The 23407-nt window shown below is 37.3% G+C and overlaps 5 protein-coding genes and 1 pseudogene across 7 annotated transcripts; 3 read left to right on the top strand and 3 right to left on the bottom strand.

Moving 5' to 3' along the window:
• The first annotated feature begins 803 nt into the window (after positions 1–803).
• Positions 804–4395, top strand: LOC104734648 (lysine--tRNA ligase, cytoplasmic). 2 transcript variants are annotated; one of them, XM_010454265.3, is made up of 16 exons: positions 804–1057; positions 1144–1222; positions 1317–1482; positions 1564–1654; positions 1760–1845; positions 1935–2071; positions 2165–2227; positions 2340–2465; positions 2560–2842; positions 2932–3028; positions 3121–3277; positions 3373–3516; positions 3613–3681; positions 3756–3899; positions 3996–4074; positions 4162–4395. In XM_010454265.3, the coding sequence occupies exons 1-15, from the start codon at positions 1026–1028 to the stop codon at positions 4062–4064; spliced, it is 1743 nt and encodes a 580-aa protein (XP_010452567.2). In that variant the 5' UTR covers positions 804–1025; the 3' UTR covers positions 4065–4074; positions 4162–4395. The 2 variants fall into 2 exon arrangements, with proteins under 2 accessions (XP_010452567.2, XP_010452566.2); XM_010454264.3 differs by having other exon boundaries at positions 854–1057; positions 3996–4060.
• Positions 4396–4420: 25 nt separating this feature from the next.
• Positions 4421–6117, top strand: LOC147929132 (iron-sulfur cluster co-chaperone protein HscB homolog). Its single transcript, XM_087481661.1, has 6 exons — positions 4421–4826; positions 4984–5080; positions 5170–5259; positions 5352–5417; positions 5544–5612; positions 5771–6117. The coding sequence occupies exons 1-6, from the start codon at positions 4501–4503 to the stop codon at positions 5906–5908; spliced, it is 786 nt and encodes a 261-aa protein (XP_087337787.1). The 5' UTR covers positions 4421–4500; the 3' UTR covers positions 5909–6117.
• Positions 6084–9461, bottom strand: LOC104734649 (putative pentatricopeptide repeat-containing protein At5g06400, mitochondrial pseudogene; annotated as a pseudogene). The gene has a single exon (XR_015578191.1). The product of XR_015578191.1 is annotated as a putative pentatricopeptide repeat-containing protein At5g06400, mitochondrial pseudogene (transcript).
• A 398-nt stretch (positions 9462–9859) lies between these two features.
• LOC104734647 (fasciclin-like arabinogalactan protein 17) lies at positions 9860–12820 on the bottom strand. The gene is made up of 3 exons (XM_010454262.3): positions 10913–12820; positions 10251–10368; positions 9860–10151 (listed from the first exon to the last, which is right to left on the bottom strand). Exons 1-2 carry the CDS (start codon positions 12207–12209, stop codon positions 10295–10297), a joined length of 1371 nt encoding a protein of 456 aa, XP_010452564.1. The 5' UTR covers positions 12210–12820; the 3' UTR covers positions 9860–10151; positions 10251–10294.
• A 7083-nt stretch (positions 12821–19903) lies between these two features.
• Positions 19904–20890, bottom strand: LOC104734646 (uncharacterized). Its single transcript, XM_010454261.2, has one exon. It carries the CDS (start codon positions 20495–20497, stop codon positions 20036–20038), a length of 462 nt encoding a protein of 153 aa, XP_010452563.2. The 5' UTR covers positions 20498–20890; the 3' UTR covers positions 19904–20035.
• Positions 20891–21481: 591 nt separating this feature from the next.
• On the top strand, positions 21482–23297 carry LOC104734645 (protein LEAD-SENSITIVE 1). Its single transcript, XM_010454260.3, has 3 exons — positions 21482–21950; positions 22053–22126; positions 22441–23297. The coding sequence occupies exons 1-3, from the start codon at positions 21931–21933 to the stop codon at positions 23124–23126; spliced, it is 780 nt and encodes a 259-aa protein (XP_010452562.1). The 5' UTR covers positions 21482–21930; the 3' UTR covers positions 23127–23297.
• The last annotated feature ends 110 nt before the right edge of the window (positions 23298–23407 follow it).

Here is a 23407-nt window from a genome sequence, read left to right as displayed (position 1 = left end):
AAAACATCTCGAAGCTTGATCGAAGTTTTGTTATGATTCTTTTTTTTAAAAGGTAAACAGCTCTCTCGTAAGGCAAAATTAATTTACTAGAAGTATCTGTTGCTTCTGCTCCATAAACTGGTCGTTCTTCGTTTTTTGGAGCAGGCATTATCATCTCCATTGTTACATTTTCTTGAGGATTGATCATCTATAGCCTTTTGTGCACATTATACTAACTTTTTCTCACACTCTTTTGATTAGTTTCCATTTTTTTTAAAGGAAAGAGCATAAACCTCAGCAAACAAAAACGAAACAATATAACTCGTCTAAAAAAAGATCCTTAAATAACATCTAAATTTGAATGAATGAATCATTAAAGACTTTTTTGATGGGAGAAAAAAAGGAAGTCAACAATATAAAGTTTGGGTCTTTTAATAATGAAAATCAATAAGATCATAAATATCGATTAAAATTCTAAATAATGTATTAGTTGGGGTCACTATGAATTTAAAATCTTATCGTCTACCACCAAATGGTGTCCAACTAGTGGATTCCAAGAATGAATCCTAAAATTCAACGTCAATTATTTATATAATTAAATTAAAAAGACGTTTTAAGGTTTTAAAATAACCTCCTTTTGAATAGAGATCTTTTCCCCTTTTGACAAATGTATCACTAAGATCTTTTCTTAATTTGAAAAAGGAAATTAAGTTGGATCTTTTTAATAATGAAATTCAATTTAAGAAAAAAAATAATGAAGTTCAATGCGAATGTAACTTGAATTCCAAGTTTTATTATAGTTTACTTTACTAAAAGTGCCAAACAAAAGTGAAAGGACAACAAGAAAAAGGAAACCCTAAGGACTAGACAACCCACCTTGGAAGATATATAAATAAAGCCTAGATCTCTTTGCCACCTCTTATCGTCAGAGCCAAATATTAATTCCTGAAACCTCTCTATAGTCATTAGGTTTCACTGAAGAGAAGCGTTTTATATCCTTCGACAGCGGACCAATTTCATCTGATTTCGTGATCATCGATCTGGCCATGGATCCTGAAGCTGAACCCGTCGTAGAAAAGTAGGTTTTCTTTTTCTTGGGATGCTTCTCAGTTCTATCTATTATTTTTTCTAGGTTTTCGGATTTGATGATGTGAAATTTTGCAGTCCTGCTGCTAATAGGGATTTGGAGAACGAACAGAGGGAGGAACAGAGGAGGCGTGAGGAAGAAGAAAAGGCCAAACAAGTAAGCTCTCATTAGAAAGTTACAATTTTTTTTTTTCTTATTTTCCCTATCTTATGGTTTGTGAGTTGTGACAAACGAGGTTTTTGATTTGCAGCAATACTTTGAGAACAGATTGAGGTATGTTGAAGCAGAGAAGGAAAAGGGAAACAATCCATACCCACACAAGTTCTTTGTGTCCATGTCAAACTCTGAATTCATTGAAAAGTATACTAGTTTAAGCCTCAAAGAACATGTTGAAGACGACCAAGTTTCTCTAGCCGGTATTATACATTACATACCCATCAATATATGAAGTTTGTTAAGGAAAATATTATTGTTTACCGTTTTGCTTTTTCTGGTAGGACGGATAATGAGCAAGAGATCTTATGGCAAGATTTTCTTCTATGATCTACATAATCGTGGTTCTAAGGTCCAAGTTGTGGCTAATAGGAGGTGACTAATTGTTTTTTTTTTTTACTTATTCCCCTTACAAGTTGTTCTTTTTTGTTTATCTAGGTTAACTAGAATTTTGTTTTGTTTCTTTGTGATATGACTCAGTTACTCAGAATTAGATGAAGCTGAGTTTGTCAGGCTCCATGCTACTGTTAGGCGTGGAGATATTATTGGTGTCACTGGATTTCCAGGTTTACTACCTCTTTATTTCTATTTACGGCATATTAATTATTTTGTGACCTTTATCTGAACACATACATATTTGTCCTCCTATCTCCAGGAAAAACTAACGTGGGAGAGCTAAGTATCTTCTCAAGATCGTTTACTGTGTTGTCTCATTGCCTTCACACGTTGCCGATGAAGGAAAAGCCTCGTCATGGAACCGAGGAAAATCCTCGTGAAAAGGCTCCTCCTAAGGTTCGGTGTGGCTAATATAGTTGAGTAAACCTTTTTTTTGAATCGTCTCATTTTTTTACACTAACCTTTTTTTTTTAATCATTTCCTCTGCAGAATACTGAAAACTGGGTTCCAGGAAAGCCTAGAAATCCACAAACATATATTATTAAAGATCAGGTAACCATTACAACTTTTCTTTAGAGTTTAGAATGCTTAATTCAATACCAATCTGTTTCTATTTGGGCGGTAAGTAACATATGATTTGATACTTTTATTTCATTTGTGTCAGGAAACTCGTTATCGCCAGCGTTACCTTGACTTGATACTGCACAATGAGGTCCGCCAAGTCCTCAATACCAGCGGTAATATAAACAAGTACATTAGAAGATACCTTTATGATCTTGATTTCTTTGAGGTACGCCATTGACTTTTCCCATACCTTGTTTTTTTTTGTTTTAGTTTCAGTTTGTTTGCAAATTTGATACTAATGTGTGTGAACTTTGTTTTAGTTTGAGACATCTATGATGAGTATTACTGCTGGTGGAGCAACTGCACGTCCATTCGAGACACATCACAATGATCTGAATATGAAGATGTACATGCGCATCGCACCAGAACTCTTTCTCAAGCAGCTTGTTGTTGGAGGTTTTGACCGTGTTTTCGAGATTGGAAAGCAATTTAGAAACGAGGGTATTGACATGACACACAATCCAGAGTTCACCACCTGCGAGTTCTATATGGCTTTTGCAGACTACAATGACTTGATGGAGATGACTGAGGAATTGCTCAGTGGTAATGTCTAATACCTCTGCTTCCACTGGCACTGAGTGCTATGTTTACGTTTTGAAACCAAACTTTACATTTTTTCTTCTTGTTTGCAGGTATGGTGAAGGAATTAACAGGTGGCTACAAAATCAAGTATCATGCTAATGGGTACGATGAGGAGCCGATTGAAATAGACTTCACTCCTCCATTCAGGTTAGTCAAATGTTTTGATAAATCAGGACAGAGCTCTTTTTGGTGAACATATGTTTTTGGGAATGAACTCATAATCTTCTTTGTTTCTATAGGAGGATAGACATGATGGTGGATTTAGAGAAGATGGCCAACCTTAACATACCAAAAGATTTGGCTAGCGAGGAAGCTAACAAGTATCTGATTGATGCATGTGAGAGGTTTAATGTCAGATGCCCACCTCCTCAGACGACGGCTCGTTTGTTGGATAAGGTAATGTTCTTGTTATCCTCTAATAGTATGAATTGGAAGTTCTGTGATCAGTTCATATGCTTATTTAAGATATCTGCAATGTTTTCACTGTGCAGCTTGTTGGACACTTTCTGGAGGTGACATGTGTTAACCCCACTTTCATAATGAACCAACCCAAGATTATGAGTCCATTGGCAAAATCTCACAGATCCAACGAGTTTTTGACTGAACGATTTGAGTTGTTCGTCAACCAACACGAAGTAAGCTTTATATATATATGATGAATCTTTGATATATACCTATTTTTTTGGTTAAGTAGAGTTCCTCTAAACTAAACTGTTTTATTTTGGCTGCAGCTTTGCAATGCCTACACCGAGTTGAATGATCCTGTGGAACAGCGGCAACGTTTTGCTGATCAGCTCAAGGTATATATTTGAATCCATCACCACAGCTCAACGTTGTGTATGTATTATCAGTTTGAAACCCTTGATGATTTCAGGATCGACAATCTGGAGATGATGAAGCTATGACTATTGATGAGTCGTTTTGCACGGCTCTAGAATATGGATTGCCTCCTACAGGTGGTTGGGGAATGGGAATAGATCGGCTTACTATGTTACTAACCGACTCACAGAACATTAAGGTCCCTCTCTTCTTCTTTTTCCTGAATAGGCTAGGAAAAATCCAGTGTAATAGTATATATTGTCTTAACTCCCCCATGTTCTGAATCTTGTTGCAGGAGGTTATCCCCTTCCCAACAACGAAGCCTAAGGACGAGCCATCTTCTGCTGCAACAGCCAACAGGTAAAAAACCAAAGGTACTAAACATACTTAACTTAAGTTGTTTATCAAAAGGTTGAAAACCAAAGGATATTAAACTTCTTGTTTCTTTTATGATTTCACAGCTCCTGCCGAGTAGAGAGTCTAGAGACTAAAGAAGGAGTTTGCAAAACTTATGAAGAAACATTCCTCATCTCTTTCTTTAAATTTTTAGGGGTTTTCGTAGTTTGTGTTTTGGTTTCTCTCTGTTTAGAACTTCTACATTTGCAAAACAGTCATGTATAAAAAGATTACACATGATGAAGTGTTTTTTCCATACACATTAAAATCATATTATAAGCTTTTAATATGGGTAAAAATAAGATTAAAGACATAATTACACTAAACCAATCAAGTCGGTCTGATTCTATTAGAGACACAAACACAACGATCTCTGTAGAGCCAAAGCCTGCTACGATCTCGTAATGAAGAAAACAAAGACGCTGGTGGCGTCCTTCTCCACCCTTTTCAGACGAACACATCTTTCAACTTCACGGTGTAATCCGCTCGCTACGATTCAATCACGAACCCAATTGCGTCGCGAGTCTCTGCAACATCATTCTTCTTCAGCTGAGGCTCTCGCGGGTCGACTCCGATTTCCCGGGAAATTTTTCAGCTCGGAGTCTGGAGCCGGGAAGAGAAGCTCCGGCTGCTGGAACTGTGGCGAGAAAGCTGCGTTTTTGTTCTGTAACTCATGCCGTAGCATTCAACCTGTTGATGACTCAGTCGATTACTTTCAGATTTTTGGCTTGTAAGTATAATTAGAACTAGGGTTTGATCCAAAGTTTAGATTTTTAGTTGGATTCAATTATTTAGCTGATTAGATCATGTAAAAGATGAGACCTTTGAATTTGGGTTTAGAAATTTCTCATTCAATAACGTCTTTGGCTTGTTCTCTCTGTAATTAGGGAGAAGAAGTATGAGATAGAACCTGGAAGCCTTGAAGGCAAGTACAAAGATTGGCAAAAGAAGCTACATCCTGATTTAGTTCACAACAAATCACAGGTCTCTCTTTGTCTGTGTACATTCTCTTTTGATGTTATTATTACTCATCTTCTCTTAAACTTAGCTTTTGCTTCTTGGATTGTTAACAGAAAGAAAGAGATTACGCAGCTGATCAGTCTGCAAAGGTGACTGAAGCATGTCGGACATTAACCAAGCGGCTGTCAAGAGCAATATATATAGTAAGAGCTTCTTCTTCACTATTGTCATTGCGTGTTAAGGATTCTCAAAAGCTGCAGTCTTTTTTCTGAAACTATTTGATTTGGTTATGTAGATGAAGCTGAGTGGCGTAAATGTCAATGAAGAAGAAACAATAACAGATCCAACATTGTTAATGGAGGTAAGGGGATTCACTTGCAAAATATTAGTCTTGACCTTTCTCTGCTACCGTAAAGGTTCATATACATGTCAGTCATATAAATAAACACATTCACTTAGTTTTTATTCATTGAAAAATGGTGTTTAGATTATGGAACTCAGAGAGGCTATATCAGAAGCAGATGGTTCAGTAGCGTTAAACCAGATCCAATCCCAGGTACCTTGAAAAATTCCTGATTAATCTTGCTTCCTTCAGATGCCTTGGTCTTTCGTTAACTTTGTTAGCTTTCCAAACACCTTAAAACCTGCAGCGTTGGTCACTGGTTGAATACACTAAACTGATCTAATCGATGTGATCTTGTTGTTTTCCTCTAGGTTCAAGAGAAACTGAAGCAGTGGTCTGACTCTTTTGTCGAAGCGTTTGAAAGCCAGAGGTTTGATGAAGCTGTAAAATGCATACAGAGAATGACTTATTACGAACGAGCCTGTGAAGAAATTGTGAAGAAGCTATGAGGCAAAGTAGTCCTCCTTTAAAATGAAAACTTTTTTTTTTATATGTTTGCCTCATAGCCTTAGCGGTTACATTTGAAGGGAACAACACATCATGGCTCATAACTACAGTATCTTCGCTTCATGTTTTAGTTTAGTTATATAGAACAGAGGACTTTGTAATAAGAGCATTTGCAGATTTCGTTGCTAAGAAAAATATTTGATTTGATCCATTTGTATGAGGTTCTATCCATTGATACAGAACTACAGTAATTTGTCAGAGAGAGAGAGAGAGAGGTCATGTGGATACCTTTCGCTGTGCTACTAAAGCCGACTTCTTCTGTTGAACAATCCGGGCAAGATCCTGCTTGCCTTCTCTGTTTAACCCATAGAAAACTGTCCGGAAATTGATAGTGCTTGGAGCAATACCCTTATCCAGCATCTCGGACAGAAGCTTCAGCGCATCTTCAGATTTGCCTGCTTGGCACAAACAGTTTATGAACTTACTGTATGTTGTAAAATCTGGTGAAGTACCTTTCTCTTCCATATTGCGGAATGCTTTCCAAGCCTCTTCCACTTTTCCCAGGTTCATGTACCCACAGATCATTGCCGTATATGTAACAACTGAAGGTTCACAGCCTTCTTCTTCCATTTCCTGACATGTCTCGAGAACCTTCTCGAGCTTTTTCTCCTTGAAGAAGTGAACAATCAAAGATGTGTAGACATGAACACTGGGTTTTATTCCCGTTTCCTTCATGGAATTCACTTTAGCCAATGCTTCTTGTAACTTTCCTCTCAGCAATAAACCATGAACAATGCTTCCATAAGTATACTGATCTAGTAAAGATTTATCTCCTTTAAACTTGTCTAACTCTGATAGAGCTTCCTCTAGTTTTCCAATTCGACAAAGAGCTCTTATTTTAATGGAGTAGGCCACAGGGACTGAGAAGCCTATCTTGCAGAGAGAATCCAAACAACTTTTTGCTTCCTTCGTGTTACCAACTTCACATAAGCATCCCAAGTAGTCTTGGACTAGTTCTCTATCTGGGACAAAACCTGAACGAATCATCTCGCAGAATGTTCTGGTGGCTTCTTCAACGTTCCTGCCTTTCTTCTCGCAAAGAACTGTAATTAAACACTTGAAGGTCGACGAGCTCGGGATCAGACCCATATCTTTCATTTCCTTGAACGTTCTGATAGCAATGTTGGTAAGACCGGTTCTACCATACTGCATTATCATGATTGCCCATGTATCTTGTGTTATCAAGCAGCCTTGTCTTCTCATCTCGTAAAACAGACTTCTCATCTGGTTAAAATCTTTCCCACATCCTGCAACTTTGATGCTCATGTTGTATGCCTCTGAACTGTGCTTATAGCCATTTCTCTTTCCCACCCATGAAAAGAAACGTAAAACAGCGTTGCCTTGTATCTTAGCATTACGTAGAACCTCAACTACCAGTTCTGGCGTGAACTCAACTGTCGATTCTTCTAGAGATTCTTTGGTTGTCTCCCAATCACGAGAGGATGATAACATACGACAAATTTCTTGTACCTTTATTTTATCAACAGAAGAAGAAGCTGGTGGACGATCAGACTCTTGAACAAGCTCATCCTCTTGCCTACATTCTTCTTTGTCATATCCGTTTGCTTGTTCTTGACAGTAGAAATTGCATTTTTTCTGGATCTCTTTTACAAGTTCAATTTTCTCCTTTTCACCATTTTTCTCCATACTAGAGATAACCCAAGAGAACATATCATCTCTGATAGCTATCTTGGAGGCGTGCATCTGATTAAGTAGCTTTAGGACCTCATCATATTTTGCTAATCTGCAGAGCTCCTTCGCAAAGATCAGATAAGATTTCCATGTTGGTTTGATGCCCTTTTCCTTCATGCTACTAAACACTTTCCATGCCTCTGCTACTCGGTTTTGGCCCAAATAACCAGCAACCACGGCTGTGATAGCGACACTGTCAGGCTCAATGCCACTCTCTATCATCTCACTGAATAAGTTGCTACCCTTTTCAAACTGTCTCAACTTGAAAAGGTGTTGCATAATCTCAGTGTACGTAGAAACTCTAATTGTATGCCCTGAATTTTTTATAACCTCAAACTGTTCAAGTGCTTTAGAAACATCGTTTTGCCTGAGATACCCACTGATAATATTCCCATAGACATTTGAGTCATCCAATTTCCTTCTCTTCATTATATCAACAATCTCTAAAGCATCTACCATTCTATTGGCTCTGCAAAGTCCTTTAACCAAGATCTCAAAATATTTAGCGTCAAGGCACACTTCCTTGTTTTTTAGCTCACGGATCAGTTCCAACGCTTCTTTTATCTTACCGGAAACACAAAAACTCTTAAGCAAATAACCAAAACCCTCATGTTCTGATACCTCACATATCCTAACCATGTCATCTGCAATGGACTGAGCTACATCAACATCCTCTGATTTCGCTATACAATCCAGTAGCATCTTATACGTTCTCAATCCAAAAGTAATATCCTTTTCCATCATTTCCTTATAGAACTCAAGCGCAAGATCACCTCTACGAGCTATACATAGAGACCTAACCATGATATTGTAAGCTGCAGCATCGAGTTCAAAGCCACTTAGCCTCATCTTCTCAAAAACCATCAGCCCTTTCCCTATCTTTTTGGCTTTCCCGTACACAGAGATAAGAATAGTCCATGTTCTAATATCTTTATCGCAAGCGTTCTTCTCCATTTCTTTAACCAGTTCATCAACCATATCAAGATCCCTTGCTTCCCCAGCTATGCTTAACATGGTGTTGTATATTCCAACTCTATGTGAAAAACCATCCTTGTCTTTCACCCAATCAAAAAACCTTCGAGCTAAATGAGGAACCTTGAAGCACCTCTTCAGTACATTCTCTACTATCTCCGGTTCAAACGGAAAACTCAATTTCTCTAACCTCTCCTCCATGGAAACCATATCGTCATCTTCCCTGACGACACACGTAATCTGATGAACCACATGGCTGACGTCGACTTCTTCACGAACAAGTTGCTGAGCCTCTTCTTCATTCTCGCCTGTAAATTCCGTTGCGGCATTTTCACGAACACTTTGCGTGCAAGAAACAGATGATCGTGGTGGTCCTGACTCATGTGATCTGAGCTGCGTAGTATCATCTGGTTTGACAACATCCGATCCTAAAATCTCAGTAATCTCATTGAAGAGTGACGTGAGAGCAGCAGCTTCTGCTTGGATCTTCGTCGGGGTAACACGGGTTTTATTAGATTTCGATGACTTTGAGAAACCTGAGAAAGAAACGAGTGGGTTCCTTCGTGTTGGATCAAAAGAGCAAGACTTTAATCGAAACAAGGCTTTCATTGCTCTTACTCAATTCCCAACATCAACTTGTGATGTTAACACAACTCAAAAGTCAAAGCAGTTTTTTGTTTTGTCGTCATCAAAAGTCAAAAGACTCAAAAACAGTTGTGAAAGGTAAAACACAACTTAAAAACTGTGAAATGTTACAATAACGGGTCATAATATTATTAGTAGGGTGATGGATGGTATTATTAGATTTTGCTGTTTATAGACGATGCAATATGGCACAATTGGTCATGGCTTTGATTGAAGAACAAAAAAAAAAGGCATCATAGGAAACACAACAAATAATTGAGGGAGCATTGATGAGAGACCACATGGAGAAAACAAATATTTCAGACAACTTCAGTATCAAAGACTTGATATTTCTCACAAGAAACTTGACCACAAAGACAGACAGCTAGATTTGTGCTTTGTCCTCCAATAATCAACAAAACAACAAAACACAGCCACAGCCAACTCATTATCCACGTGATTAACCAAAGATAATAAAGTAAGAGACATTGTAATCATAGTGATGACTATAATTTAATTATGATTCTCTTACCATACCGACTGGAATTATACTTTCCCTGTAGTAAAAGCCAAACAAAGGACTCCAAAAGAACAAAGCCTTAAGGTGAAAGAAAAAAAGTTTTGTTCCCCCTTTTTTATTTATGGTACTATCTCATTCTCTCTCATACACCACCAAATTAATTAAAAAATGATTGATATATCTAATTACAGTATTCATAATCCAAAGACCAAACCAAAACACCCCCCAAAAATATATATTTAAGAAATGAAGAAAAATAGAACTCAACAAACCCACCATCCTTCTCATCATTCCATAGAAGATTGGTTTCTTTGAAACGTTGTTGTTGGTCCTCTCTTCGTTTTCTTTTTCATCCAAGGCCAAAACCCTTCAATCAGCTGTGTGTAAAGAGAAGGAGATGAATTCATGTTACCATCTGCGATCGTTTGAACGGATCAATGAACAATCAAATCGTAAGAAACAAAAATCCTACTAACCTTGTTGAATGTGTTTAAATCAATTCTTTGGCGGGTTTGCGAATTCACCGGCATTTGCTAAGATAAGTGTCCTTGCCAAAAGCACCAAGCATGCTACATGCTACTTCCAACAATCTCCCTGTTTGTTTCAATCACAACAGTACAACACCTTTATTAGGTCAAAGTCAATCACAATCACACACACACACACTAATCTCTCCATAATTGTAACCTTACTTATAATAATATTCTAGATTTGTACTTTACAAAAAGCTATTAATAAAATACCCAGTTTTTTTAACCTAACAAACATATTGGAAGGTAAGAAACATGACAAGATGCTAATAGCCAGCTAGTTAATGGCTATGACCAACACACACACAAAATAACTTAACTCTCTTTGATTCTTGCTTGTGGTTTGATATCATCCAATATTCTCATATGTCTTTACTTTCCTAACACGCATAATCTATTCAGTTCGCTATGCTAGACTAATCTAACATTCTTTGAACCCTAACCTTGTTCAAATTACTAGACTCGTCTTACGTTCTTGGACCCTAACCTTGTTCTTACACAAACTAACATTCTCAAGATCTCATTGCTCATTCAAACTATACTAAAGACTACTGAAGTCGGATCAATCAAACACTAGATACAAGACCAATGACCAAAAGAGAACATACCTCTCCTTGGCTGAACAACTTTCTTAACCGGTATCTTAACCGATTCAACGATCTCCTCCTCTTGAGGAAACAAAACACCATCAATCCCCTGAACCGAAATCCGACCGTCGGTATAAATATCAGGATCGAACAAATAAGCCGACCTCTCACCGTCACCAAACTTAACCGAACCATCAGCTTCCTTAGCCGCAACCTTATGAGGAAAACGCAGCGTATCGAACTTCACCTTGCCAAATCTCCTAACAGAATTGTACATACTCTCCTCCGTCTGATACTCAGGGATAATATGGTAATACACAATCTGCTCCGGTGCTCCTGGCTCACTCAGCTGATCCGTCGTCAATTTCGCCATAGCTTCGTCGTTGGGAGCAAGAACCGTTAAAACATAGCCTTCTGACACCAACCGACCCATCTCCGTCGCGAGTGACGTCAGATTCACGAGAATGTCTGCCATCTCGTTGTATCCGCCGTAATGTAACAGTGTGTGGATGAAATCTTTGACTTGAGCTTCACCGTCAAAGTGGTGGTGCTTGCCTCCAGGTCCCGGAGCTGGCGCCGGTGCTAGCGACGGACCAGGAGCCATAGCGGATTGGATCGGAAGAGCCGGTGGAGATCCGGCGGGGACTGGAGCGGTTGGTTTCTTGAGACGGTTGGTTCTCGGGTCAACTTCCGGAGCTCCTTCGGGTAAGACGGCGGAGATTGACTGGAGGCTACGACGGCGATTGAAATCTTCTTGAACGGAGCGAGGAATGAGAAGCCGTTCGATCCCGTGGATCAATCCGTCGGGTCGGGTCAAATCATCGGGTCGGATAATCTCAGCTAAATCCACCATCTTCTTACCGTCTCCGTTGCTCAGATGGACCTGATCGTTCCCAAGCGTGTGGTGCTTGACCCGACCCGATTCTTCTGAAGGCCATTGGTCTGACCCGACCCGATTGGGTATAATGTGGAACATGAGGAGTGTCTGAAGAGATTTGAGATTACCTGGCTGGAGCAAGAACCGCTTGAACTCAGGGTCAAGGTCACGCTCAAGAGCTTCATTACGAGGGGCAAATATGGTAATATTGTGAAGACCAACGGCGTCTTCAAGTGTCTGAAGAAGAAGAGCTTTCTCGACGAGCTCAGCTAGCTCAGTGTAACGAGAGTCGAGAAGAGCTACGAGGACGGAGTTGGAGTTGATCTGACCCGACCCGGAAGAAAGATTCGTGTTCTTGGGTAATGCAGATGATGCGGTGAAGGAGATTAGGAGGAAGAAGAGATGAATGACGGCGGAGCCACCATAGATGCGGCGATCCATGGAGCTCTCTCTCTGTGTAAGATCCGATTATCAGAAAGATGGAACAATAAATTTTTCTTTCTTTCTTTTTTTTTATGGTGAAAGAGTTTTACTTTTTTGTTTTCCTATTCTTCTTTTTCTATTTCTTGAAGTGTCGGCGATGGCAAGTGGAAAGTGTTAAGAGAGAGAGATGTGAGTTTGGTTGTGTGTCTATGTTGTGTAGTAGTAGTATTGGGGTTTTTTCGACTTTTCGATCCAGCCTGGTGATGGGACCACCCCAAAAAAAAAGAAAATTATATAATTGTTGCTGACTTTGGATGTTTTCTCACCCTCTCGACTCGGCTCGGCCTTGGCTTGTAGTTGTACTTCTTCCTCTAAACCCTTTTATTTTTTTGTTGCTGGAAAAAGTTGTGTGTGATTTTGGTACAGGGAATGAATGAAGTGTGTGAATGATATACTTAACTTGAAAGTGAAATTAGGAGAGAAGGGGGAAAAGGTGAAAAAGGAGGCATGTGAGTGTTTTGAGTTGGAAGCAAAAGAAGAAAGAAAGAAAGAAGGAAGCCGAAGAACGCGTGGCTTCAAAAGGAAGCTGTCGGTTTGCTACGTAAACATCTTATGTATGTAGGTTTGTGAATGTGAATTGTGTACTGACGACCATCATCGAATAATTTACAACCACGCCCCCATCTTTGCGCGTATGAGTCACGCCACTAAACTAGCGTTTCCTTTTTTCTCTCTCTTTTCTTTTTGTTGTCTAGCATTTTTACTGGAAAGCGAGTATCTTGCTATCTTTTATGGGCTCAATTTGGGCCTTTTGGCCCATTTTTCTTCTTTCGTTATAGCTCCGATGATTATTATTTTTTTGTTAACCCTGAAACTTTGCAAGTGCTCTTTTGACTTGGGATCAAATATGTAAGGGATCAATCATAGTGTTTTAAGTTTGGGATAGCCATATAGTTATAGAGTTACAAATGCGTATCATCCTTTCTAAAGGCTAAAGCAGATGATATTGTAGTCCTTAGAGTTAATGTGTTTTGCAAAATAAACATTTTCTAGTGACTCGTGACAGTAAATTACAGTTGAATGAACAAACAATAGTGGAGTGACACTTCAAAAAGACTATGGATCACGTAAAGCCTATAAATATCTTCTCGATCTCCACAACAAAAATTATTACAAGTCTCCTTTCTTATATACTATAAAAACAACTAGTGAGCTCATAAAATCTCTACATCTTTTTATATGTTTCCACCTCTACAGCTCACAAGATTGCAGTTTTAGGTCATGGATTATCCTCGACCCAACATATATATATAGAATCAACCGTTTTTCATATTTTCCTCCCATTTTTCAAACTTTACGACATGTTATCATGCTTTATACTGACACAACATTGTCATTTTAAATTTTGATAGTATCCAGACCTTGCCTTTATATAGTTATAGCTAGCACAGGGTTGGTTGCCTTTGTACGGCGAGAAAATTGTGTTTAAGGAAATGAAGATCTGAACATTGACAGATAGAATCATAGAACCATTACATTGATAGATATATGGGATAACATAACACTACTCATTGTCTATTGACATTTTTATTTTTATTTTTAAAGGTACTCTTTACCCACCGGCCACATCTACAAAAAAAATTAATAAATAAATCACAGTTGTGGAATAGTACAAAAATAAGAAATGAGTAAAAGTCCAAAATTGCTAATAGATACAGCTATCACTAGGGATGTTGTGGTGGGTGAAAAAACCCGGCCCGGTCCGAACCCGAAAAAAACCTGCTCAGAAAAAACCCAAATTCAAAAAACCCGAACGGGTTTTAGGTCTGGTGGGTAAACCCGAACGGGTTTTAACTCTTGTGGGTAAACCCGTGGGTACCCGAATTTTTTTGTCTCATGTGATGTATTTTGCATTTTGCATTGTGTATTTTTGTGTCTATAGCTTTTCTATACTAAAAACAAATATGATTTATATTATGTATTTTGTGTATTTTATTATATCTGTGACAATTTTCAAAAGTTTATAAACTCTAATTAGATTAAGCAAAAACTAAAAACAAATGTTAAATACATAAAAGGTTCTCCAATGTTAAAATACATAAAATGTTTAGAAATTCACAAGGCAACAACAATCAAACATAAACACATAAAAGGTTCATACTCCTGAGCTACTTGCCACTGATGTAGTACACTCAGCTCCATCATCAAAGTTGTCTTCAATGTCACCTGTAATTTGAAAATATAAATCAACAAAACAATGAAATTTTTTTAAAAAAAAAATTTGGACTATGTTTTTACCTTCTAACTCAGCAAAACCACGTAACCAGTTTCGAGTACATAGCAAAGCTTGTACATTTTTTGGAAGGAGGCGGTTTCTGTAATGACACAATACACGACCTCCAATGCTAAAAGACGACTCTGCTGCCACTGTGGTAATTGGAATACTAAGAACATCACAAGCTAGAGAAGCCAAATCACCATAGCGTTGCCCATTGCCTTTCCAATAGCTAGAATGATACTGTACTGATCCCAATATTTATCAAACTTCAACCGCATCTTCCTAGCCATCTCTTCTACTCTAAAATCACCACAAACTGCATAGTTCTTCAAAAGACGCTCAATTTTCCAAACTTGCAGAAAATACACATTCGATGTAGGATATTTGACACCTGAGAAATAAGTAGTGATGGTACTAAATGGCTTCAAGATGTCACAAATTTTCTCTCCACGGTCCCACTCATCCTCGGAAGGCAATGACTTGTAATTTCTGTCACATTCTTTTAGACTAACAAATGCCTTGCGGAACTTTAAAGCTCTGGCAAGCATATCATATGTTGAGTTCCAACGTGTAGGGACATCTAGAGATAATCCAGCACCACTTATAATCCCTACACTCTCAACACATGCGGCAAATGCTTCTCTCCTAGAAGTAGATAGTTTGACAAACCTAACACTCTCTCTAATATTTTCCAATAAATCAGTAGCTACTGATAAACCTTCTAACACAATAAGATTCAACACATGAGCACAACATCTGACATGAAAAAACTTCCCATCACACAACAATCCATTACCATTAATCATCTGAAGACGATGCTTAAGGATCTTCTGCATACTGTCATTATTCTTAGCATTATCCAAAGTTAAAGAGAAAATCTTCTTTTCTAAACCCCACTCCTTCAAACAACTAAGAATTTTATTAGCTATTTCTTCACCTGTATGTGGAGGTTTCATTTCACAGAATGCTAGAATCTTGTTGTTCAACCTCCACTCATCATCAACATAATGGGCGGTCAAACAAATATAGCCAGTGAGAGTGCCACGAGCTGTCCACAAATCAGCTGTACAACATACTCTTCTTTTGAATCCTGCAAAGATCTTTTTCACCTTTTCTTTTTCCAATTCATACCTCTTAAACACATCATTCCCAGCAGTTTGTCTACATATCGGCTGACAGTTTGGATTCAAATACTTATCTCTAGCTCTCACTTTCTCATATTCAACATAACGGAAAGGCATATCATGGTATACAATAATTTCAGTAACCATTTCACGATCTACTTTCTGATCATACTCACTTTTTTTACTCAGCTCTGGAGGTCTCTTTGGACAAATAGCTAAATGACGCTTAACAGATGATGTTCCTTGACTAATTTCTACAATCATCTTCTTATTACAGTGAATGCAACGACCTCTATGTTTACCATCTGTTCCTAGTCCTTCTACTGGTATAAACTCTTTCTAAACATCAGACTTTAAGCGTTTATTAGAGTTAAATACCGTTTGGTCTGTAGTAGTCTCTTGAGTAGGCTGCGTTTCACTTTGTGCTCCTCCTTGAGTTTCAGCCTCTTGGCCATCTTCATTCATTGCATGATATTCATGCTCAGCATTTAAAGCTGCCATTGTCTCCAATGATTGTGAATCCATTCTATAAAGAAAAGAAAAGAAAAAAATGCTCAGCATTTCAAGTTTTTCTCATTCTATAACACATCAACCAAACCAACTAATTTCCGAACAAGATAAACTTAGATCATGATGCGTAAGAAGGATGTTGTGACTTATACTGCTCTAAAGTGACTCTTAAGATCACTAACCTTAACTCTAAGACTGACTCGATAAGACACAAAAACACAAAAATGAATAAGACTTGTGAAAGTTTAGCCATTGCCGTTGGAAAGAATCGAGTCAAGAAGATTATATACCTAATAAAAACCCTAAATCGATACAAGAGAAAAGTAATCGAAAAGGGGTCACATGGAAGAACCCTAAATCGATACAAACCCATAAATTATATAGACAGATCAAAGCTTAAAGCTAATTCAAAATTGAAACTTGATTCCACCCACAATCAAAGGCTGTAAATTAAAACCAACCCAGAAAATGAAAATCAAAGAGGATTCGTACCTGCTTCGGAGTTACGATCATAGACCACGAGCACTGCTTCTAACTTCAGAAAATTTCAGAACATGAACAAAATCAAACCAAACCGGAATTGTTAAGTTTTCAAATCGATCTGAGACCCAACGAAATCCCACAAAATATAAAATCATTCACGCATAAACAAACAAAACCAATTGGACTATGGTTCAGGGTTCGTGTTTTGATTTTCCAAAGAGGAAAAATATAAAATTTTGTCTTTTTGGTATCTGATAGGTGAGAGAAAAAAACCCGTGGGTACCCATATTCTTATTGGGTAAACCCGTGTAAGACTCTATAATTTTGGATACCCGCCCGTTTTAAACCTATTTTTTTTTTACTGAAAAAACAGGTCCGCATACCCGATATTAAACATGGGTTTTGGGTACCCATTGGGTTTTAACCCACTTTTAACATCCCTAGCTATCACAAAGTTTCCATTGGTTTAAGTTTGCTTAGAGTATGATTTTTTATTTTTTAAACCTTAATGTTAAGACAAGGTGCATGGGATTCAACGCATAGCAAAATCCATGGAGAATTGTCTTATCACAGCTGCATTTTCATGTGTAAGACAATTGAAACTAAACAAATTTGTATTTATAAATAGAGATAAAAGAGGAAATAAAAGAAGAGTCAATAAATATGGAGATGAAAAGTAGTGGTGTGGTAGGAACTCTGTGAAATCAATGAAGGTCCCCCCACACACACACAACAGAAGAAAAGGGTAAAGAAAGAAAAGGACAGTTTACACGAAGAGTCACACTGTACTCTGGCCTCACATGAAACCCTAATTACTTAACTTTATTCACTTCTTTTTCACTCAACGTCCTTTATTATTTCACCACCTGACTCAGTGACCCTCTCTCTCTCTCTCTTCCTCAAGCCCTATCCTGTCACACCTATATGTAGTAGCTATACCAGCTATATTCCATATCCCACGCTTCTTCCGAATCTAGTACTGGATCCTTCTCTTTATATGATCCCAACTAAACCACGTCTTAATCAAATACACTTTCAACAATGTTCGTCTTGTACTACAAAACTAGCTAATGTCTCAAATATTTATGTTTTGTGTGTTTTAGTTAATAGTATTAGCTCTTTTTTTAATGTCGAAATCACTGTTCTCTTCAGAGTGTTTAATCCTACTTAGACTGTTCTGTGGCATGTTTGCCACGTTCCAAACTCAATATGCCTTTTCTCCACTTTCTCACTAAAGCTAACTAAAAACTCTTTCTTTTGTTTTCCTTGCATTATCATATAGTATGTGAAAAATTCATAGATTATTGTATAACCTAGAAGTGCACACACTGACTACGTACGTTTGCAAAACTTTTGATCAAACACATTTAACTTAGTCCATGAATCTATAATAAGATTCACGCATCATGAATATGCTACATAATCTTATTTTTTCTGTTTTTTTTTAATGTTAATCATACAAAATTAAGCTTTGCTTTTTGAGTGTGATTTGACTTGTAATTATTAGTTTTCGTATCTCCAAAAAAAGTGGTCTACATAGTGTTGTTGGAATAGAGATCTTCACCTAGTAGACGGTCTACTTTGTAGGGATAACACTACAAGAAAACATAGTTAATTCCGACCAAATTTTCGACCGTTTTATTGGTCATTAAATTTTCCAACCAATTTCCAATCGTTAATTGACGAATACAAAATTCGGTTGGAAATTGGTCGGTTATTTATAACCTTTTTAAACGATTGGAAATTGGTCGGTTAATTCTAACCAACTTTCCAACTAAAATATCCGTCAGTATTTACTGACCATTTTCTAACCAATTTTCCAACAGGTTAAGTTGTCGGTCGAGAATCGGTCAGTAATTTCTGACCTTTTGAAACGATTGGAAATCGGTCGGTAATTTTTGACAAAACTTTCCGACCAAAATTTCCGTCGGTATTTACCGACCGCTTCCCGACCAAAATTATTCTTATGTGCCATCGTGAGGCATAATTTGTGTTGTCCAACTTAACTATTTTAGTCTTTTTTTTTGCAACAACTCCAAAGAAAACCCTAGCTCTCTCTATCTTTTTGTTCTTCATCTTCTCCAACCAAAATCATTCACATATGTTCACCGCAGATCTCAGCCAAATGGTAAATCTTGTTGTTGCTTCACTATGTTTGAGACTAATGATTTTGCTTATACATATCACAATCTTTAATTTTTATTTCTTTAATTTTTTTTTTGCAGATCTGATAAACTTTAGATTATTAGAAGAGCTTGGAAGAGGTGAGAGAGGAATTGAAGATAGGACTCTAAGATTTCGTCTGCGTCGTCTGCTTCCATAGTTCCCATCCAGATCTATTTCTCCAGCTTCATCTACATCTGGGATTTCTGGAGTTTTTTTTTCTGAATTTGTTCTTATTTAAGAAATTTTACTTAGATCTTTACCAGAGGGATTGTTGTGGCATATCTAGTTCTTGTCATGCCCTGATTTATTTAGCTATTTATAGTTTTTATTTTTTTGTGATATTTTTTAATTTTATTTTAATTTTATACAAAAATTTTAAATAAATAATTTTTCAAATATTTTATTTTTTTTTGTCGAAAAACATAACGGTTGGAAAACCTTCGGTAATCGGTCGAGTTTTTCTAACAGATTTGCGACCGTTTATTACCAACTGATTTTTAACCACTACTATCGGTCACAAATTTTCGACCGATTTCCAACCAAAACAATTTCCGACTAGCAATTTCCAACCGATTTACTGTCATCGGTTTATGGTTAGAAATGCTTTTTTCCGACCGTTTCCTGACTAATTTGGCAGTCGGAAACTGCTATGTTTTCTTGTAGTGTAAACATAATTACCTCGTCCAAGGAAAGCTCTCCATATCCAAAAACAAAGTTTTATTTCTTCAATCATCATCTCAATATATAGATTCTATTTCCAAATTCTTATTCGTCTTTAAAGATAAAAGAAGTTTCAGGAATTATGTAACACCTTAGTTTAAGGTTTATGAATTTTTAGCAAACACGAAGCACAAGATCTTAAAAAACTATTTTCTTTTTGAATCTAATTTAACATTTTATTAAAAGAAAAAGAAAAAAAGAAGAAAAAAGGTAAAGAAAGTTTCAAAGTTGATTCCTCTATCAAGTTTTGTAGCCTTAGAAATGAACCTTCTAACCAAAAAAATAATACTACTAATAGTCAACGTTTGGCTTCGGTTTAAACAATACATATAATTCTGTCTCATTTGAAACGTGAACTATATAATGATAACATAATCTATCATCAATTTCATAATTCTGCAACATTTGTAAAGTCACAAATCCAAACAAGATTGATTGAAAAAGCTTTATAGACAAATTGAAACGACACATCATTGCTATCAACATTGATCACATTGGGTTTTACACAGTTAACAATTAAGAAAACAAATCTACAAGAATAGTAAAAAACCTCCCCGGGTCCCCTAATGAGGCGACGTCGTTTCAGGTCGTGAAAGGCTTCGCCAGAAACCTCCACTGTGAAATCTGTTCCACATCTCCTTCTCCAATGCAATCACAGCTTCATCATCATCTAAACCGTCCTCTTCGTCGTCGTCTTTGCTCTCTAATGGATGAACAGCGAAATGCGAACTCCCTACTTTACCCAGCTTCCTCTGATCGCAATCTCCTCCACTCTCCGAAAGCTCCTTTTTCGCTGACTTTCTCCGTCGCATGATACGGCGGCAGATCCCTCGAGGAACCTTGTAAAAAGCGAGAACGAAGAGGTTCACGACGCTGCAAGGAGCGCAAAGACATAAAGCCGCGAAACTCGCTGTCGTACCACCGCAACACTCAGCCGTCGTAGATCCTCCGCAACATAACGACGGCGTCGAGAGACTTCGACGGAGAATCGGTTGTTTCCGGCTGTTCGAAGTCGACGGATCCATATTTTGAATCACAAATCAAAATCAAGAACACGAGTCTATCGAATTCGATCCTCTCTTCTTCGTCTTCTGGTATATCACCAATTCATCATTCCCAAAAAAAAAAAAAAAAAATCGAAATTTTCCAAGAGAATCGCCAAAGAAAATGTAAATCTCTGGAGAATCTGAAAAGGTTTGTATTGAAATGGAGACTCGAGAGTGTGAGAGAGAGAGAGAGCGTACGGATGATATTATTATTGAGGTTCTTACTCTTATTTTGTTTTTTTTTTAACGTTTCACACGCTTAAAGATTAAAAAAGCGAAAGTTATAAAGTCAGAGAAATGTGTTTCTGTTTCGGTTACGTTCTCTCTGGTCTTACTACTAGTAGGAGATGATGAGACGAGCCGATGAATCAATATATTTATACACTCCAATTTCCTCTGTGGGTTTTTATAATATGATCATTAACCATTATTATTTATTTGGTTTCTCTGGGTTTTATTTTAAATAATATTGTTCTAATTTAATCAGTATTATTAATTTATTACTAACAATAACTGAATCTTATTCTACCAAAAAAAAAAAAAATAACTGAATCTTATATGTTAAAGAATAATACTCAACTTATTTACTAGATTAGGATTTTAAAGAATCTACTTTTATATCTTATCTCTTTTTTCTTTGACTAATCATTAAATTTAGGATAAGAAAATATCTTTCTTCTTACTACCACTTACATGATATATCACTGGATAATATATTGAAATATCATTATTAATGGATAATGAAAATACATATTAGAATATCCTGTAGATCCTATGGTAAATTATTGAACATTTTGTCATAAAAATTACACCCATTTATTACCAGATCTCCATAGACTACAATTTTCTTTTATTTTTTATAATCAATATATCTTTTTTTTTTTTGGGCAAACATATCAATATATCTTTCTTTTTAATCAATATATCTATTATTTAAGACTTTGACAAACATATCAAAACTTTGAATATTGACTTTTTTTCTTTTCACAAATAAACTTGGTTATTTGACTCTATTAAATTGTGCAGTAAATTTAATTTTAGCCCACATCAAAACATAACAAAAGTAAAAGAGAATGTTGGTTTGGATATGATACGATATGAGTCCCATGGAAATCAAAGGCCCATCGAATATTTATCCAAACAGGCCAGTTTATTAAAAAACAAGAAAGGATGCCACGCGATGTCCACGCGGTTCACACCTGTCCCCCCTGTCTCTCTCTGTGTTCCTCTTGATTTTATTTTTTTCCTTAACGACGAAGAAAAGGCATGGGAGAGAGAGAGAGAGTAAACGGAAGCCATAATTAAGCATAATAATAACTACGATTTCGTCATTCTCTCGCGTTTTGTCTTTATAGTATCTTTGAAGAGGATAAGAGTGTCACAGCTTCGTCTCTTCTTCGATCATTCATTAGATGGGGCTTCTCTCCAACAGGTTTCGTTTCCTCTCTCTTTGATTTTCCCAGAGAATTTGTTAATTTATCATCATCTTACGTTTTCTCACGAAATCTTCTGTTTTTTTGTTGTGTAAGAACAGGATCGACAGATCGACTTTGAAACCTGGGGATCATATATACTCTTGGAGGACTGCTTACATCTATGCCCATCACGGTTTGCTTCTTTTCTTCTTCTTCCAAACCCCAATTTTTTTCTTTAAAAGTTTCGATTTTTCTTAATGTTAAATGTCGAATTGATCAATGTTCAATTTGAGAAAGAAAAAAAAAACTTAGGGTTTGTGAGAATTTGTTCAATGAATTAGGATTTGATGTTTTAAACTTAGATCACTTGAAGTGATATTATTAGAGTCGATATTGATCTTTCTTGAACTGCTTGATTCACTTGTGCTAGCTAAGCTTTGAGGGTGATCCACCAATGTTGGGATTGAGTTACTAATATTTCCATGGTTCACAAATTTGTTTGTGTAGGCGTTTATGTTGGAGATGATAGAGTCATCCATTTCACTAGACGAGGCCAAGAAGTTGCAACCGGAACTGTTCTTGATCTCATACTAGTCAGCTCAGGTCCATCCCGAAACCACACTCACTGTCCAACCTGCGTTCCACCTAACGAAGGTCACGGCGTTGTTTCCTCATGCCTAAACTGTTTCCTAGCCGGTGGTGTTTTGTATCGGTTTGAGTACTCTGTTAACGCTGCACACTTCCTCGCCAAAGCTCGAGGAGGAACCTGTACACTCGCTGTCTCTGACCCTAATGACATAGTTGTCCACCGTGCTAAACACCTCCTTCAAAACGGGTTCGGATGCTACGACGTTTTCAAGAACAACTGTGAGGATTTCGCTATTTATTGCAAAACCGGATTGCTGGTTCTTGAAGGAAGGACAATGGGACAGAGCGGTCAGGCTGTCTCGATTATAGGTGGACCAATTGCTGCGGTTTTGTCAACGCCGATGCGGCTTGTTACAACAAACGTTTATGGAATGGCGGCTACAGCGATTGGTGTGTATTGTGCTAGTAGATACGCTACTGATATCGGAATGAGAGCTGACGTTACCAAAGTTGAAGCAGAGGACCTCACAAGAAGGCTGTCTTCAGGACTTTTTCAAGTACTTGATCCTCCATTGGCAGCCATAGCTTTACCAAGCACGAGCTGATAGATAAGCTTTTAAGAAGCTTCACCAGCTTTATTGTATCACTGTTGTATTTCTTGTTGTGCCTTGGCTTATAAAATTGTTCTAATAAAAACACTACTTGTAAGGAACTTATGTTTCCAATTATATGCACAATTGATCACCGTGTGATAAACTGATAACTTTTGATGCAAATCTATATAGGCTACAACTACAGACTATATAGGCTGCAAATCCAAAAAACTCTATAAGCAAAGCAAATTAAAACACCAACTCTCGTATCTCTCGGTCTCCCCCGACGCAGC

Source organism: Camelina sativa, chromosome 13 (assembly GCF_030686135.1).
Source record: "Camelina sativa cultivar CO46 ecotype springtype chromosome 13, ASM3068613v1".
Lineage (NCBI taxonomy): Eukaryota > Viridiplantae > Streptophyta > Magnoliopsida > Brassicales > Brassicaceae > Camelina > Camelina sativa.
Note: the sequence above shows the minus strand (reverse complement) of the source record. Positions and strands in the feature narration are given on the sequence as shown.